Source organism: Esox lucius, chromosome 11, assembly GCF_011004845.1.
Source record: "Esox lucius isolate fEsoLuc1 chromosome 11, fEsoLuc1.pri, whole genome shotgun sequence".
NCBI lineage: Eukaryota > Metazoa > Chordata > Actinopteri > Esociformes > Esocidae > Esox > Esox lucius.
In genome coordinates this window covers 52,884,590-52,898,697 of record NC_047579.1, presented here as the reverse complement: position 1 = coordinate 52,898,697, position 14,108 = coordinate 52,884,590, and the positions used below count along the sequence as shown (strand labels likewise).

General features: G+C 43.2%; 1 protein-coding gene across 1 annotated transcript in view; it reads right to left on the bottom strand.

Moving 5' to 3' along the window:
- Positions 1-1,504: 1,504 nt before the first annotated feature.
- prkcbb (protein kinase C, beta b) overlaps positions 1,505-14,108 on the bottom strand; it is a 115,789-nt gene continuing 103,185 nt past the window's right edge. Inside the window, exon 17 of the mRNA XM_029123188.2 lies at positions 1,505-1,926. Coding sequence (XP_028979021.1) covers positions 1,741-1,926 — 186 coding nt within the window. The 3' untranslated portion in view covers positions 1,505-1,740. The remainder of the gene's footprint in view (positions 1,927-14,108) is intronic.

Below are 14,108 nucleotides of genomic sequence, written 5' to 3'. Positions count from 1 at the left end.
GTGTTAGTGTAAATATGTGGGTTTGAGCGTACACGTGTGAGTGCAAGTGGCTTTTTGCTTTACCAACCTGTGACATCAAAGCGAGACTCCAGGAAATACGCAGTCATGGAGGTAGGAATGGAGGAGCTGGGAGGGAGGCGGAGGTAGGGATGGAGGAGCTGGGAGGGAGGTGGGGGTAGGGATGGAGGAGCTATGAGGGAGGTGGGGGTAGGGATGGAGGAGCTATGAGGGAGGTGGGGGTAGGGAGGGAGGAGCTATGAGGGAGGTGGGGGTAGGGATGGAGGAGCTATGAGGGAGGTGGGGGTAGGGATGGAGGAGCTATGAGGGAGGTGGGGGTAGGGATGGAGGAGCTATGAGGGAGGTGGGGGTAGGGATGGAGGAGCTGGGAGGGAGGGAGGCGGAAGTAGAAATGGAGGAGCAGGGAGGGAGGGAGGCAGGGAGAAGTAGGGAGGGAGGTTGGGATACAGGGAGGGAGAGAGGAGGGAGGCAGGAAGGTAAAAGGAGGGATCTGGTATGTTGGCAGCTCTCCTATTAAAATGACTTCAGGTGTGTGTTCAGGTGGGCGTGTGTTCAGGTGGGTGTTCAGGTGTGTGTGTGTGTGTGTTCAGGTGTGTGTGTGTGTGTGTTCAGGTGGGCGTGTGTTCAGGTGGGTGTTCAGGTGTGTGTGTGTGTGTGTTCAGGTGGGTGTGTGTTCAGGTGTGTGTGTGTTCAGGTGTGTGTGTGTGTTCAGGTGAGTGTGTGTGTGTTCAGGTGGGGGTGTGTGTGTTCAGGTGGGGGTGTGTGTGTTCAGGTGGGGGTGTTTTAGGTCTAACTAAACTCATGGGGATCAAATGTCCCCATGAGTATAGTAAAACCAAAATTCAATTTCCGGCTCAGGGTTTAGGGTCAAACTTACAATTCCTTTTAGAGTTAGAATTGGGATTTCTTTAAGGTCCAGGCGTTGTTGGTTAAGTTTAGGGTTAAGGTTAGGCATTACATGTAGGTAAAGTTTGGGCATACATTTCACTTTATTGAGGTTAGGGTTAGGTTAAGGGTTAGGTTTAGGGTTAGATTAGGGTTAGATTAGGGTTAGGTTAAGGGTTAGGTTAAGGGTTAGGTCAAGGGAGCATGCAATTTCTATTTTCTGGTCCCCATGAGGATAGCTGTACAAACTTGTGTGTGTGTGTGTTCAGGTGGGTGGGTGTGTGCGTTTCTTCAGGTGTGTGTGTGTGTCTTCAGGTGGGTGTGTGTGTGTTCAGGTGGGTGTGTTCAGGTGGGTGTGTGTGTATTCAGGTGTGTGTGTGTTCAGGTGGGTGTGTGTGTGTTCAGGGGGGTGTGTGTGTGTCTCTTCAGGTGGGTGTGTTCAGGTGGGTGTGTGTGTATTCAGGTGTGTGTGTGTGTGTCTTCAGGTGTGTGTGTCTTCAGGTGTGTGTGTGTGTCTTCAGGTGGGTGCGTGTGTGTGTCTTCAGGTGGGTGCGTGTGTGTCTTCAGGTGTGTGTGTTTTCAGGTGGGTGCGTGTGTGTGTCTTCAGGTGTGTGTGTGTGTGTCTTCAGGTGGGTGCGTGTGTGTGTCTTCAGGTGTGTGTGTGTGTGTGTCTTCAGGTGGATGTGCGCTCAGGTCTGTGTTTTTAGCTAGGGGTAGCCTCCTTCTCTCCCCCCCCTCAGAAATTGTTCAGGAATTGTGTCTGTCAAGATAAGTGTGTTCCGGTGTGTGTGTGTGTGTCTTCAGGTGAGTGTGTGCTCAGGTCTGTGTTTTACTGTCTTAGCTCGGGGCAGCCTCCTTCTCCTCTTCCCTTTCAGAAACACAGGGGTATTCAGGGTTGGTGTAGCTGAAACCCAGGAACTCGTCCTGGTCCAGGTTCATGATAAACAGCTTATCTGTCGGAGTCAGATCCACAGGCATCTTAGTGAACTCCTTATCAAAGTTACATGTGTCCCGGCTGTTCTTCTGTTGAATAAAGGGTGAATGGAGAGAGATAAAGGACGAGGGTGGAGAAACAGATTGAGTGTGGAAGCAGAGAAAGATAGAGAAAAGGATAGAGAATGAGCGGGAAGAGAGATACAATATTGTTAATATTCAAGGCATAATTATTTGATATAATATTTTTTGTGACATAAGAAGGAGTAAAAGGTAGAAGTAGAAGATAGCGGTAGAAGTTAGAAGATAACAGTAGAAGGTAACAGTAGAGCATAGTGGTACTACATAATGGTAGTAGATACGGGTAGTATCTGTTGAAGGCAGCGGTAGAAGGTAGCGGTAGAAGGTAGCGATAGAAGGCAGCGGTAAAAGGCAGCGGTAGAAGGTAACGGTAGAAGGTAGCGATAGAAGGCAGCGGTAAAAGGCAGCGGTAAAAGGCAGCGGTAAAAGGCAGCAGTAGAAGGCAGCGATAGAAGGCAGCGGTAGAAGGCAGCGGTAGAAGGTAGCGGTAGAAGGCAGCGATAGAAGGCAGCGATAGAAGGCAGCGATAGAAGGATGCGGTAAAAGGCAGCTGTAAAAGGCAGCGGTAGAAGGCAGCGGTAAAAGGCAGCGGTAAAAGGCAGCGGTAGAAGGCAGCGGTAAAAGGCAGCGGTAGAAGGCAGCGGTAGAAGTCAGCGGTGGAAGTCAGCGGTAGAAGTCAGCGGTAGAAGTCAGCGGTAGAAGGCAGCGGTAGAAGGCAGCGGTAGAAGGCAGCGGTAGAAGGTAAAGGTAGAAGGTAGCGGTGAAAGGTAGAACAAATAATAATTGCCTGAAGGATCATTGCTGATTGGAAATAAGCCATATGCCATCAGTTTGAACTGGATGGGTTTGATAACATACAGAGAGAGACAAGGGAGAGAATGGGGCGGGGCAGTTCTCAACTGTGTGCCAATGTGCTTGGGGGAGAGAGAGATACAGAGAGAGTAGGGGAGAGATACAGGGTGAAGAGAATGGAAGTAGAGGGTGGAAACAAGAACTAGAACCCTTTAAGATGTACAGAGACAAAGGAAGCTATAGAGAGAGTAAGAAAGAGAAAAAGAGAAAGAGGGACAGATGAAAGAGACAGAGACAGAGAGAGAGAGAGACAGAGAGAGGGAGAAGATGGAGAGAGACAGAGAGAGAGAAACAGAGAGAGAGAGACAGAGAGAGAGGGAAGATGGAGAGAGAGGGAAGATGGAGAGAGAGGGAAGATGGAGAGAGAGAGAGAGACAGGGAGAAAGAGACAGGGACAGACAGAGAGAGAGGGAGAGCAAGAGAGAGAGAGAGTGGGAGACGAAGAGAGCCAGGGACAAAGGAAAAAATAGCAAAGGGACAGTTAGCGTGTGTGTGGTGGAAGACATCTTTAATGCGGTTCACGAAGAGAGAGAACTAGAGAGAGAGAGAGAGCGTGAAGGAGTGGGGGAGGGGAATGCACAGAAAAGGCAGGAGAAGAGCTACTATAATGTCAACACTGTGAAGCATCTAGCAGCGCACACACACACACACACACACACACACACATACACACGGAACCTTTAAAGTGCTCTAGTTTACGCACTGACCCTTTAAAGACCCTTAAGCAACATCATTCAAAAGTTATGTGCATTATTATAGTTTGGTGTTTGGCTCTGATAAAAAATTACTATGTTTTGCCAATGTGCTCTTCCATCCCAACATTATTTTTTGCACAATTTTACTCCAAATTTTGAGACGTCAGTTTCTGTCATTGCCTCATTACAACTCCAGAGCAGGTGCTGTAAAAGTTGAGGCCTTCTTATACGAGCACATCTCACCGAGTTGTCTCTGATTCTTATGTTCCATAAACATAGCAAACACATCCGCACCCAACTCTCCCCTTCACTCACACGAGTACGTTTCAATTTCACAATTGGTCGACCAGCTAAAGAAAACTGTAATGGGACATTCTAGAATGGTAAAAGAGAGATTTAGATGCCGCAATAAATCCCACATTACTGCTCCAATCATATTCAGCCGAAGCTGACAGAATTTGTTCCATTGCAGGACAAAAATTTACCATCTTTGTTTCCACAGTTCCCTTCGCGTAACTTTCTAACACGAAAATGACCTCATTATAATTCAATGCATTGGTGAAATTTGAGGCATTTAGGCTTTGTGAACGGGATATTAGCGAATCACCATTTTAATATGGTGCATATTCTGTTTACTAAAGGAAATTCACTATTTTAGGATGTGCTTTTGTATGCACCCAAAATAATTCCTAGTAGGGAAATGTTGTGAAACTATCATACCATTGCTCCACTACTGATATGCTATGGACATTTACTTATATTACAAAACAAAAAATCTGCATTTTACCACTTTAATCATCATCGTTGGTCAGGAATACAATTCCCAAGCAGCCGGAATGTCTCTTTCTTCCTAACAATGAACGCAAGCATGAAGGAATTTGTCAAATAAATGCATTTTTTAATTTATTTCTGATTTTTATTTCTGGAAAAATTTGAGACAAAGACAAATTGTGAGACAACCCTTCTAAGGGAAAAAGCAGAATAACAACTTGCAACAGCCACAAAAGCATCACTACACAGAAAGAGCAGAGAATCTACAAACAGTGATTATACAAGCCAACAAACAGCAGACAGACTGAGACAGACAGAAAGACAGAGAGGAAGAAAGAGAAAGAAGGTGATTAACACCAACATGGACTCAGGAGGACAGAGAAATGCACAGAGATTTTCTAACATTAAACCACAGAACAGGAGGAAAAACTACAATTTACAGGCACACGGATAAAGAACAAAAACTACAGCAATATAGATAAAGAACTAGAAATGATGTCCACAGAAACATAGAACTACAAACTACAGCCACATAGATAAAGAACTAGAAATTATGTCCACAGAAACATAGAACTACAAACTACAGCCACATAGATAAAGAACTAGAAATTATGTCCACAGAAACATAGAACAACAAACTACAGCCACATAGATAAAGAACTAGAAATTGCAGACACAGAGATATAAGTGAATTAAAAACACATCTGGAGATACAGAACTAGAAACTATAGTCACAGAGTTAAAGAGGAATTAGAAACACATCCACAGAGATATAGAGAAACTAGAAACACATCCACAGAGATATAGAACTAAAAGCTATTGCCACACATATATAATTAGAAACTACAGTCTTATTAGATAATATAAATAATACAGCCACAAACAGAGATAAAGAGATCTCATGAAGTACTGCCACACAGAGATATGGAAGAGATGAACTAAAGCACCGGGGATACAGAAGAGATATACTATTGACCCAAAGATATACAAGACGTAAACATCAGGCCAAGAGATGTAGAAGAATTCAGAAGCACAACAACAGACATAGATTTACAGCCATACAAGCTACAAGAGTTACATACAGAGATACTAATTACAGAGATATAGAACTATAAACTACAGCCACATAGATAGAATAGATAGAAAATAACCAGCATCAGCAGCACAAATATAGAAGAGAAAGAAACTACAGCCACTGGATGTAACAGATGAGACAGGAACTACAGTGATATAGAGTAGAATAGATAGAAACTACATCCACATGACCAAATTACTGTTGTGTAATATAGGATTTTCAGTAGTATTATGTAGTATTTACAGTCATACAATGTCATATTTACTGTGGTATAAGGTACTATTTACAGTATTATGTTACATTTACTGTAGTATAATGTCGTTTTCACTGAAGTATGATGTAACGTACAGTACTATTTACTATCAAACCATTGTGAGGCAAAGGGCGGGGGGGTTGCACATTTTTTAATTGTAAAATCGTGCTATTAAGTGTCTGTAATCAGTACAAGTGCTTTCATTGTGTCTTTATCAATATTATTACAAATACATAGTTATGTTATACAGTGATATATTGCGGGGGACAAATCATAGTTTTTTTTGAGGGGGGTGGGGGGGGGGGTCCCCCGGGATTTCCACCTATGATCATAGCCAACATAATGTGCTATTAAACTCAATAAAAATTAGAGTTGAAGTTCAATGTATTCTAATTTACATGTATTACCAATTTGAAGGTGCATCCTGAGTCAAACTGTTCATTTAACTGCACATTTAATGCAATGGTGTTTACTGCATTTGTTATGTTTGTGTCGTTGCCATAGCTAGTTAGGCAACATTTCTAAACCCTTGAGGTATATTGGCTCCCATATAAAGTAGCCTATGTTTGTAGGCAGCGACATTGAAGCCGAAACATTTAATTAACTTGCTGTTGTGTGTGTGGGACAATATCTCTTGCTAGCTTGAAGCAGACGTCTTCGCTAGTAGTTGCAGTGTTAACTCAAACTTCCATTGACAAACTATCAGCTATTTAAACAAAATCTGTCCAGATATTCAAGAATAATGATTACAGACATACGATGCGTGACCCGTTGCCTCACGCAAAGCGCATCTCATTTACCTTTTTGTCGAGCTGAAAATCACATAAGTTGGCGATTTGGATATTGCACATTTCAATATTGCAATTTTGATCATAATTTGATTAATCGTGCAGCCCTACTATTTTCTATAGTTTACTGAGGTATAATGTAATTTCGAAAATATTAAAATGTATAATTTACTGGATTGTTACTGCATACATTTTACTACAACATACCAACAATTGTATAAAAAGTACCACAGTGAAGACAGTTAGACAACAACCCCACAGTCAGAAACTGTGACAGAAGAGATGTCCAGGTAGTTAAGAAAATAAATGACAGGAGAGGCTTGTAGAGGAGAGATGGAAGAATGCCATGCCCCCTACCTTCTGTTTATCCACCCATGAAGGTCCCCAGGCACCCCAGCCTCAGCTCTGACCCTGGTATCTGGGCAGTCCATCCACTAGAGTCCCTGGTCTGAGTGAGGCCTAGCCTGGCCTCTAGCTGACTGGGTTACACAGGACTCATAGTGGGAAGAGATGGTTTCAGATGACTCAAGGTTTAGTCTCATGAACATACAAGCTGAGCTTGTGGGTGTGTGCATGTGTGTGTGTGTGTGAGTGTGTGTGTGAGTGGGTGTGTGCATGTGTGTGTGTATGAGTGTGTGTGTGAGTGTGTGTGTGTATATGAGTGTAAACGGCAAAACGGCAAAAGTTCCCAAGGGAACAATAACTTCCACCACAGTAAATGCGGGCAGCCCTGTCACGCGTATCACACAGCTGCCACATACATAGGACAGCTCATATGCTAAGATCCATCTAACTAGCTCATACACTAAGATCCATCTAACTACCTCATACACTAAGATCCATCTTATTAACTCAAACGCTAAGATCAAACTGAAAACACCCACTAAATCCAATCCCTTTTGGGAAAATAGGAAAACACCTAACAAACAACAAAAATGCAACTACCCAAACAAGAGATTAATGGATAAACCACACAAAAACAAAGTCTATAATTGGCTATTGAAACTACCAGAACAGACTGGATTCTCCAACCACAGAACTACAGGACAAAATCCAAACCCTACAGCCCAAAAAGGCCTGTGCTGTTGACGTCATAAATTAAATAATAAAATTACAGACCACAAATTCATATCAACCATCCTAAAACTCTTCATCATCATCCTCTGCTCTGACATTGTCCTCGATATCTGGAACTAACATCTGATCACTCCATAAAAGTGGACACCAATTTCACCCAATAACGACCACAGAATCTGTGTGAATACCTCAACCTTTGAAAATCCTTTACAGTTTCATCAACAGCAGACTCCAACACTGGCATGTGGGTTCATTGTACAAATTAAGGGAAAGTGGTGTCAGGGCGAAAACAAATATTAGAAAATCAATCTACATAAACAAACACACATATTTCGTCCTTTGGGGTCAGAGGATTGAGTTCGGGATGCAGCCTGAGCCCCATTATTTTTACCATTTATATCAATACATTGTCACAAGCTTCACCCCACTGGACTGGAACCTACTGGATCAGAAATCAAATGTAAAACAGATTCAGTGATCATGGTCTTGACTATGTACAGACTCAGTGATCATGGTCTTGACTATGTACAGACTCAGTGATCATGGTCTTGACTATGTACAGACTCAGTGATCATGGTCTTGACTATGTACAGACTCAGTGATCATGGCCTTGACTATGTGCAGACACTGCCCACAATGAGGTGGAAACGGAGCTGAACTTTCTAACCTCCTGCCAAATCTATGAAAATATTAGACATGCATATTTCCTTCAGATTAATCAGACTCACAAAGAATTTGAAATCAAAGCTAACATTGATAAACTCTATATCTTTTAGGTAAAATACTGCCCGAAAGATTTGTGATCCTTCACCATGAAAATACTGCAAACAGCAAAACATTGTGAACCTAACCAGTATTACGTTATTTGTTGTTTCTTGTCATGTTTACTCTGAACTATTTGCAAATTTTCACTCCTGTACATAAGTTAATATCAAAAAGGCAAAATGCATTTTCTTCCATTAGTTATTTTCTATTATTTTGCTTAAATTTTATTTCAGTTTTTGTCATACTCAGACACATACACGTCCCCAGACAAACACACTCAGACACACAAACATAAACAGGCACACATAACCTTTACTGTCAATCATGAAAACAGCTATAATTCCTTAATTTCTTCCTTGTTTTCTCTCCCCTCCCCCATCTCTCTCCCCTCCCCCATCTCTCTCCCCTCTCTCTCCCCTCTCTCTCGTTGGGACCTGAGGCTTTTTAGGAACAGGAGGATTAGCAAAAGACGAGGTGATGTCAGTGGAGAATGAGGAAGAAGGGGAGGGAGAGGAGAAGTGGGCGGGGAGAAGGAGAGGGAGAAAAGGGGAATAGGGGAGTGGTAGTAACAGAAGAGGAGAGTGGTAGTAAGAAGAAGAGGAGAGTGGTAGTAAGAGGGAAAGGAGAGTGGTAGTAAGCGAAGAGGAGAGTGGTAGGAAAAAGAAGAGGAGGGTTTAAGTAAGAGCAGAGGAGAGTGGTAGTAAGAAAAGAAGAGTGTGGTAGTAAGGGGAGAGTAAGAGAAGATGAGAGACGGAGTAAGTGAAGAGGAGAGTGGTATTAAGAGAAGAGGAGAGTGGTAGTAAGAGGAGAGGAGAGTCATAGTAAGAGGAGAGGAGAGTCATAGTAAGAGGAGAGGAGAGTGGTAGTAAGAGGAGAGGAGAGTCATAGTAAGAGGAGTGGAGAGTGGTAGTAAGAGGAGAATGGTAGTAAGAGGAGAGGAGAGTTGAAGTAAGAGGGGAGGAGAGTTGTAGTAAGAGGAGAATGGTAGTAAGAGGAGAGGAGAGTTGTATGAAGAGGGGAGGAGAGTTGTAGTAAGAGGGGAGGAGAGTGGTAGTAAGAGGAGTGGAGAGTGGTAGTAAGAGGAGAGGAGAGTGGTAGTAAGAGGAGAATGGTAGTAAGAGGAGAGGAGAGTTGTAGGAAGAGGGAAGGAGAGTTGTAGTAAGAGGAGAATGGTAGTAAGAGGGGAGGAGAGTTGTAGGAAGAGGGGAGGAGAGTTGTAGTAAGAGGGGAGGAGAGTGGTAGTAAGCCGAGAGGAGAGTGGTAGTATGTTTTGGGATGATAAGTGACGTGTGCTGCCACATTTAGAATGAATTATCCTCAAGACTCACTGCTCCTTTCTAACACTGCTACATTGGTCTACACACACACAAACCACTGCTATGCACACACATTCACACACAAACCACTGCTACGCACACACATTCACACACAAACCACTGCTACACACACATTCACACACAAACCACTGCTACGCACACACATTCACACACAAACCACTGCTACGCACACACATTCACACACAAACCACTGCTACGCACACACATTCACACACAGACCACTGCTACGCACACACATTCACACACAAACCACTGCTACACACACACACATTCACACACAAACCAATACCACTTCACACAACACTGTAACACACAACTGGAATTTACATTTGAAGTGAGGAAATGTATTACCCATGTGTGTGTAAATGTATAAATGTTTTCCCAACATCCTAGTCCCTAACTCTAAATTCTACATCTATTTCTAACCCTAACCTTAACCTTACTAATCTAAATTCCTAAACCTAACCCTTAAGCTAATTCTAACCTTAAACTTAACCACACTGAAAAATTATATTGTCTATGTGAGCATTGGCCAAAATGTCCTCACTTCAACAGTGTAAAACTCAAACTGGTCATCTATTCTTGACAGTAATTCTAGTAAGCACTGTACATACACACACTGAGGAATGCACAAACACAAACACACACATATGCCTATAAAGATTTGAGTGTGTGTATGAGTATATACACTCACCTAAAGGATTATTAGGAACACCATACTAATACTGTGTTTGACCCCCTTTCGCCTTCAGAACTGCCTTAATTCTACGTGGCATTGATTCAACAAGGTGCTGAAAGCATTCTTTAGAAATGTTGGCCCATATTGATAGCATAGCATCTTGCAGTTGATGGAGATTCGTGGGATGCACATCCAGGGCATGAAGCTCCCGTTCCACCACATCCCAAAGATGCTCTATTGGGTTAAGATCTGGTGACTGTGGGGGCTATTTCAGTACAGTGAACTCATTGTCATGTTCAAGAAACCAATTTGAAATGATTCGAGCTTTGTGACATGGTGCATTATCCTGCTGGAAGTACCCATCAGAGGATGGGTACATGGTGGTCATTAAGGGATGGACATGGTCAGAAACAATGCTCAGGTAGGCCGTGGCATTTAAACGATGCCCAATTGGCACTAAGGGGCCTAAAGTGTGCCAAGAAAACATCCCCCACACCATTACACCACCACCACCAGCCTGCACAGTGGTAACAAGGCATGATGGATCCATGTTCTCATTCTGTTTACGCCATATTCTGACTCTACCATCTGAATGTCTCAACAGAAATCGAGACTCATCAGACCAGGCAACATTCTTCCAGTCTTCAACTGTCCAATTTTGGTGAGCTCGTGCAAATTGTAGCCTCTTTTTCCTATTTGTAGTGGAGATGAGTGGTACCCGGTGGGGTCTTCTGCTGTTGTAGCCCATCCGCCTCAAGCTTGTGCGTGTTGTGGCTTCACAAATGCTTTGCTGCATACCTCGGTTGTAACAAGTGGTTATTTCAGTCAAAGTTGCTCTTCTATCAGCTTGAATCAGTCGGCCCATTCTCCTCTGACCTCTAGCATCAACAAGGCATTTTCGCCCACAGGACTGCCGCATACTGGATGTTTTTCCCTTTTCACACCATTGTTTGTAAACCCTAGAAATGGTTGTGCGTGAAAATCCCAGTATTGCTTAAATTGCTTAAATCACCTTTCGTTCCCATTCTGACATTCAGTTTGGAGTTCAGGAGATTGTCTCGACCAGGACCACACACCTAACTGCATTGAAGCAACTGCCATGTGATTGGTTGATTAGATAATTGCACTAATGAGAAATTGAACAGGTGTTCCTAATAATCCTTTAGGTGAGTGTATATGCTTGGCCATAAATGAGGAGATCTTTTAGGGGTAACTGTGTGTATCTGTGTGTATGTGTGTGTTTGTAGTCCATTTAAGTGGTTACGTGTTCATGGTAAAGTGATATTGTATGTTCAGCATGTTATTCCATTTAAGTTAGTTGTACTGCACCAACACCTGGGAATGTGCCCTCATTATAAGTGGCAGCCATGAAATATGTAGAGGCTGTCGTGGGTCCCCGTCTCTGCCCTCTCCCCTCCTCTCCTCTTTCCTCCTCTGCAGTCCCCTCCTCTCTCCATCCTCCTCTCCTTTCACCTCCTCTCCATCCTCCTTTCCTCTTCCCTCCTCTGCCCTCTCCACTCCTCTCTCCATCCTCCTCCCCAGTCACCTCCACTCTCCACCCTTGTCTCCCTTCTCTGTCCTCCTGCTCTGCTCTTTTCTCCTCTCTCCTCTTTATTTCAGAAATAAAGATGGATGAAGTTCACCACTCCAAAAGACTGCGTGGGCAAATAGTGCAACATATTAAGAATAACCTTTCTCAATATAAAATGTTAAAGAGTTTGGGGATCTCATAATCTTAGGTACCTAGCATCATTAAAAGATTCAGAGAATCCAGAGAAATCTATGCCAAGGCTGAAAACCAATTTTGGATGGCCATGATGTATTAAAAACAGACATGTTTCTGTAGTGGACATCACTGCATGGACTCAGGAACACTTCTGAAAACCAGTGTCTGTGAACACAGTACATCACTGAACCCAAAAATGCAAGTTAAAACTCTACCAGGCAAAGAAGAAAACATATATAAACAAGATCCAGAAACACTGCTGCCTTTTCTGGGCCCGAGCTCATTTCAGATGGACTGAGGCAAAGTGGAAAACAGTCATGTGGTCTGACAAATCAAAATGTGAAATTATTTTTGGACGCCGCGTCCTCTGCACTAAAGTGGAGAGGGACCGTCCAGCTTCTTATCAGCGCACAGTTCAATAGCCAGCATCCATGATGGTATGGGGGTGCATTAGTGCACATGGCATGGGTGACTTGCACATCTGTGAAGGCACCATTAATGCTAAAAAACATCTACAGGTTTTGGGGCAACATATGCTGCCATAAAGACAATTTCTTCAGGGAAGGCCTTGCTAATTTCAGCAAGACAATGCCGAACCACATTCTGCACATTCTGCAACAGCATGGCTCCGTAGTAAAATAGTCTGGGTGCTAAACTGGCCTGCCTGCAGTCCAGACCTGTCACCCATTGAAAACTTTTGGCGCATTATGAATTATTATTTTTTAATACAATTTAATTATGAAACATTTAATTCAGTTTTCACAAAATTAAATGTTACATTCTTATAAGTTTTTGAAATCTATGACGAAGCTGATAAACAACAATTAAATGTTTTCACAGTTTATACACTGCTCAAAAAAATTTGACTGTACTCTTGAGACTGTACTGGGAGACACAGCAAATCTTCTTGCGACGGCACAAATACCTGTGCAACCTGAATGGGCTGCAGGTAGCGACTCATGCTACCAGTAGTGACAAGGACACTAGCAAAACACAAAACTAGATAAGAATCAGTCAGGAAGGAGAAGGACAGAGCAATTATCTCTGGCCACCACCTGCAAAACCATTCCTTTTTGGGGGTTGTCTTGCTGTTGCCTCTCCAGTGCCCCTGTTGTCACTTGAATTTGCACCAAAACAGGTGACATCGATTAACAATCGCTTCCTTACTGGACAGATTAATATCCCTGAAGTTTAACTGACTTTAAGATATACCGTGATGATTACGTGTTCTCTTCATTTTTTTGAGTGGTGTATATTACCTAGGGTGCCAACAATTCTGGAGGGCACTGCATTTAAGTATAGGTCTTGCAGTTTCAACACGATTAGTTTGTCTTGTGTCTTGCCTGAAAGCTGTGGGTGACGGTGTGCCAACAGCTGTGAAGGAGCTGTGACCGAGGGAAAGGGGTCAACAACGGCGAGATACACAGGGCGCTTTTTAAACTCTCAGCAGGGCCATTTAATGACGCCACGTCTCCCTCTATTTAGGTGTGGCTCTTCGGAGGGAGGCGGAGCAAAGGCCACATCTACTCAGGACATCGCCAAGTTTGAGTAGAGTTAGGCTATCCTACAGCTGCTTGTATTGACCTACATGCTTAGCATTCACAGTGCAAGGGAAGGCAAGAGGTTTGGAGGGAGAGGACACCCTGGTCACACTGGGAGCTTCATATGCCCACCTGTCTGGTGCCGTTGGTTTGTTTTGTTTTCCATCCCCAGTTACACTGATGTAATTTTGTTATAGCAAGGAAGGGAAAGAAATCGAAAGCTGACAATATACACACTAAAAACGCAACTCAAATCTGTGGTCTTTTTTTAAAAGAAAACACAGGGATTACACACAGGGATGTGTACAGGACACTGAAACAATCTCAGAGCATTGTTTTGAACAGCGGAGCATTTAGAAGAACGAGTAAATGTTCACTATCTGCACATCTCTGATGAAATGAGAGGAAGCACGTTTGTTTCTAAAGCAATTTGTGATTTGAACTTGTGGCATCTCGCCTTTGGCGATATTACAAGCGGAAGCTGAATTTCCTAATGCTCTTGACTTCCATGCTCATCCTTCCACTTCTGCTGCTCCGTTTTGAAAATGCTCGGGGGTTTGGACTTCCGTACGACCTATGACCTGTTATCACAGTTCCCCCCTCGTTGGGAGGAAGGGGGAGTGTGGGGGAGA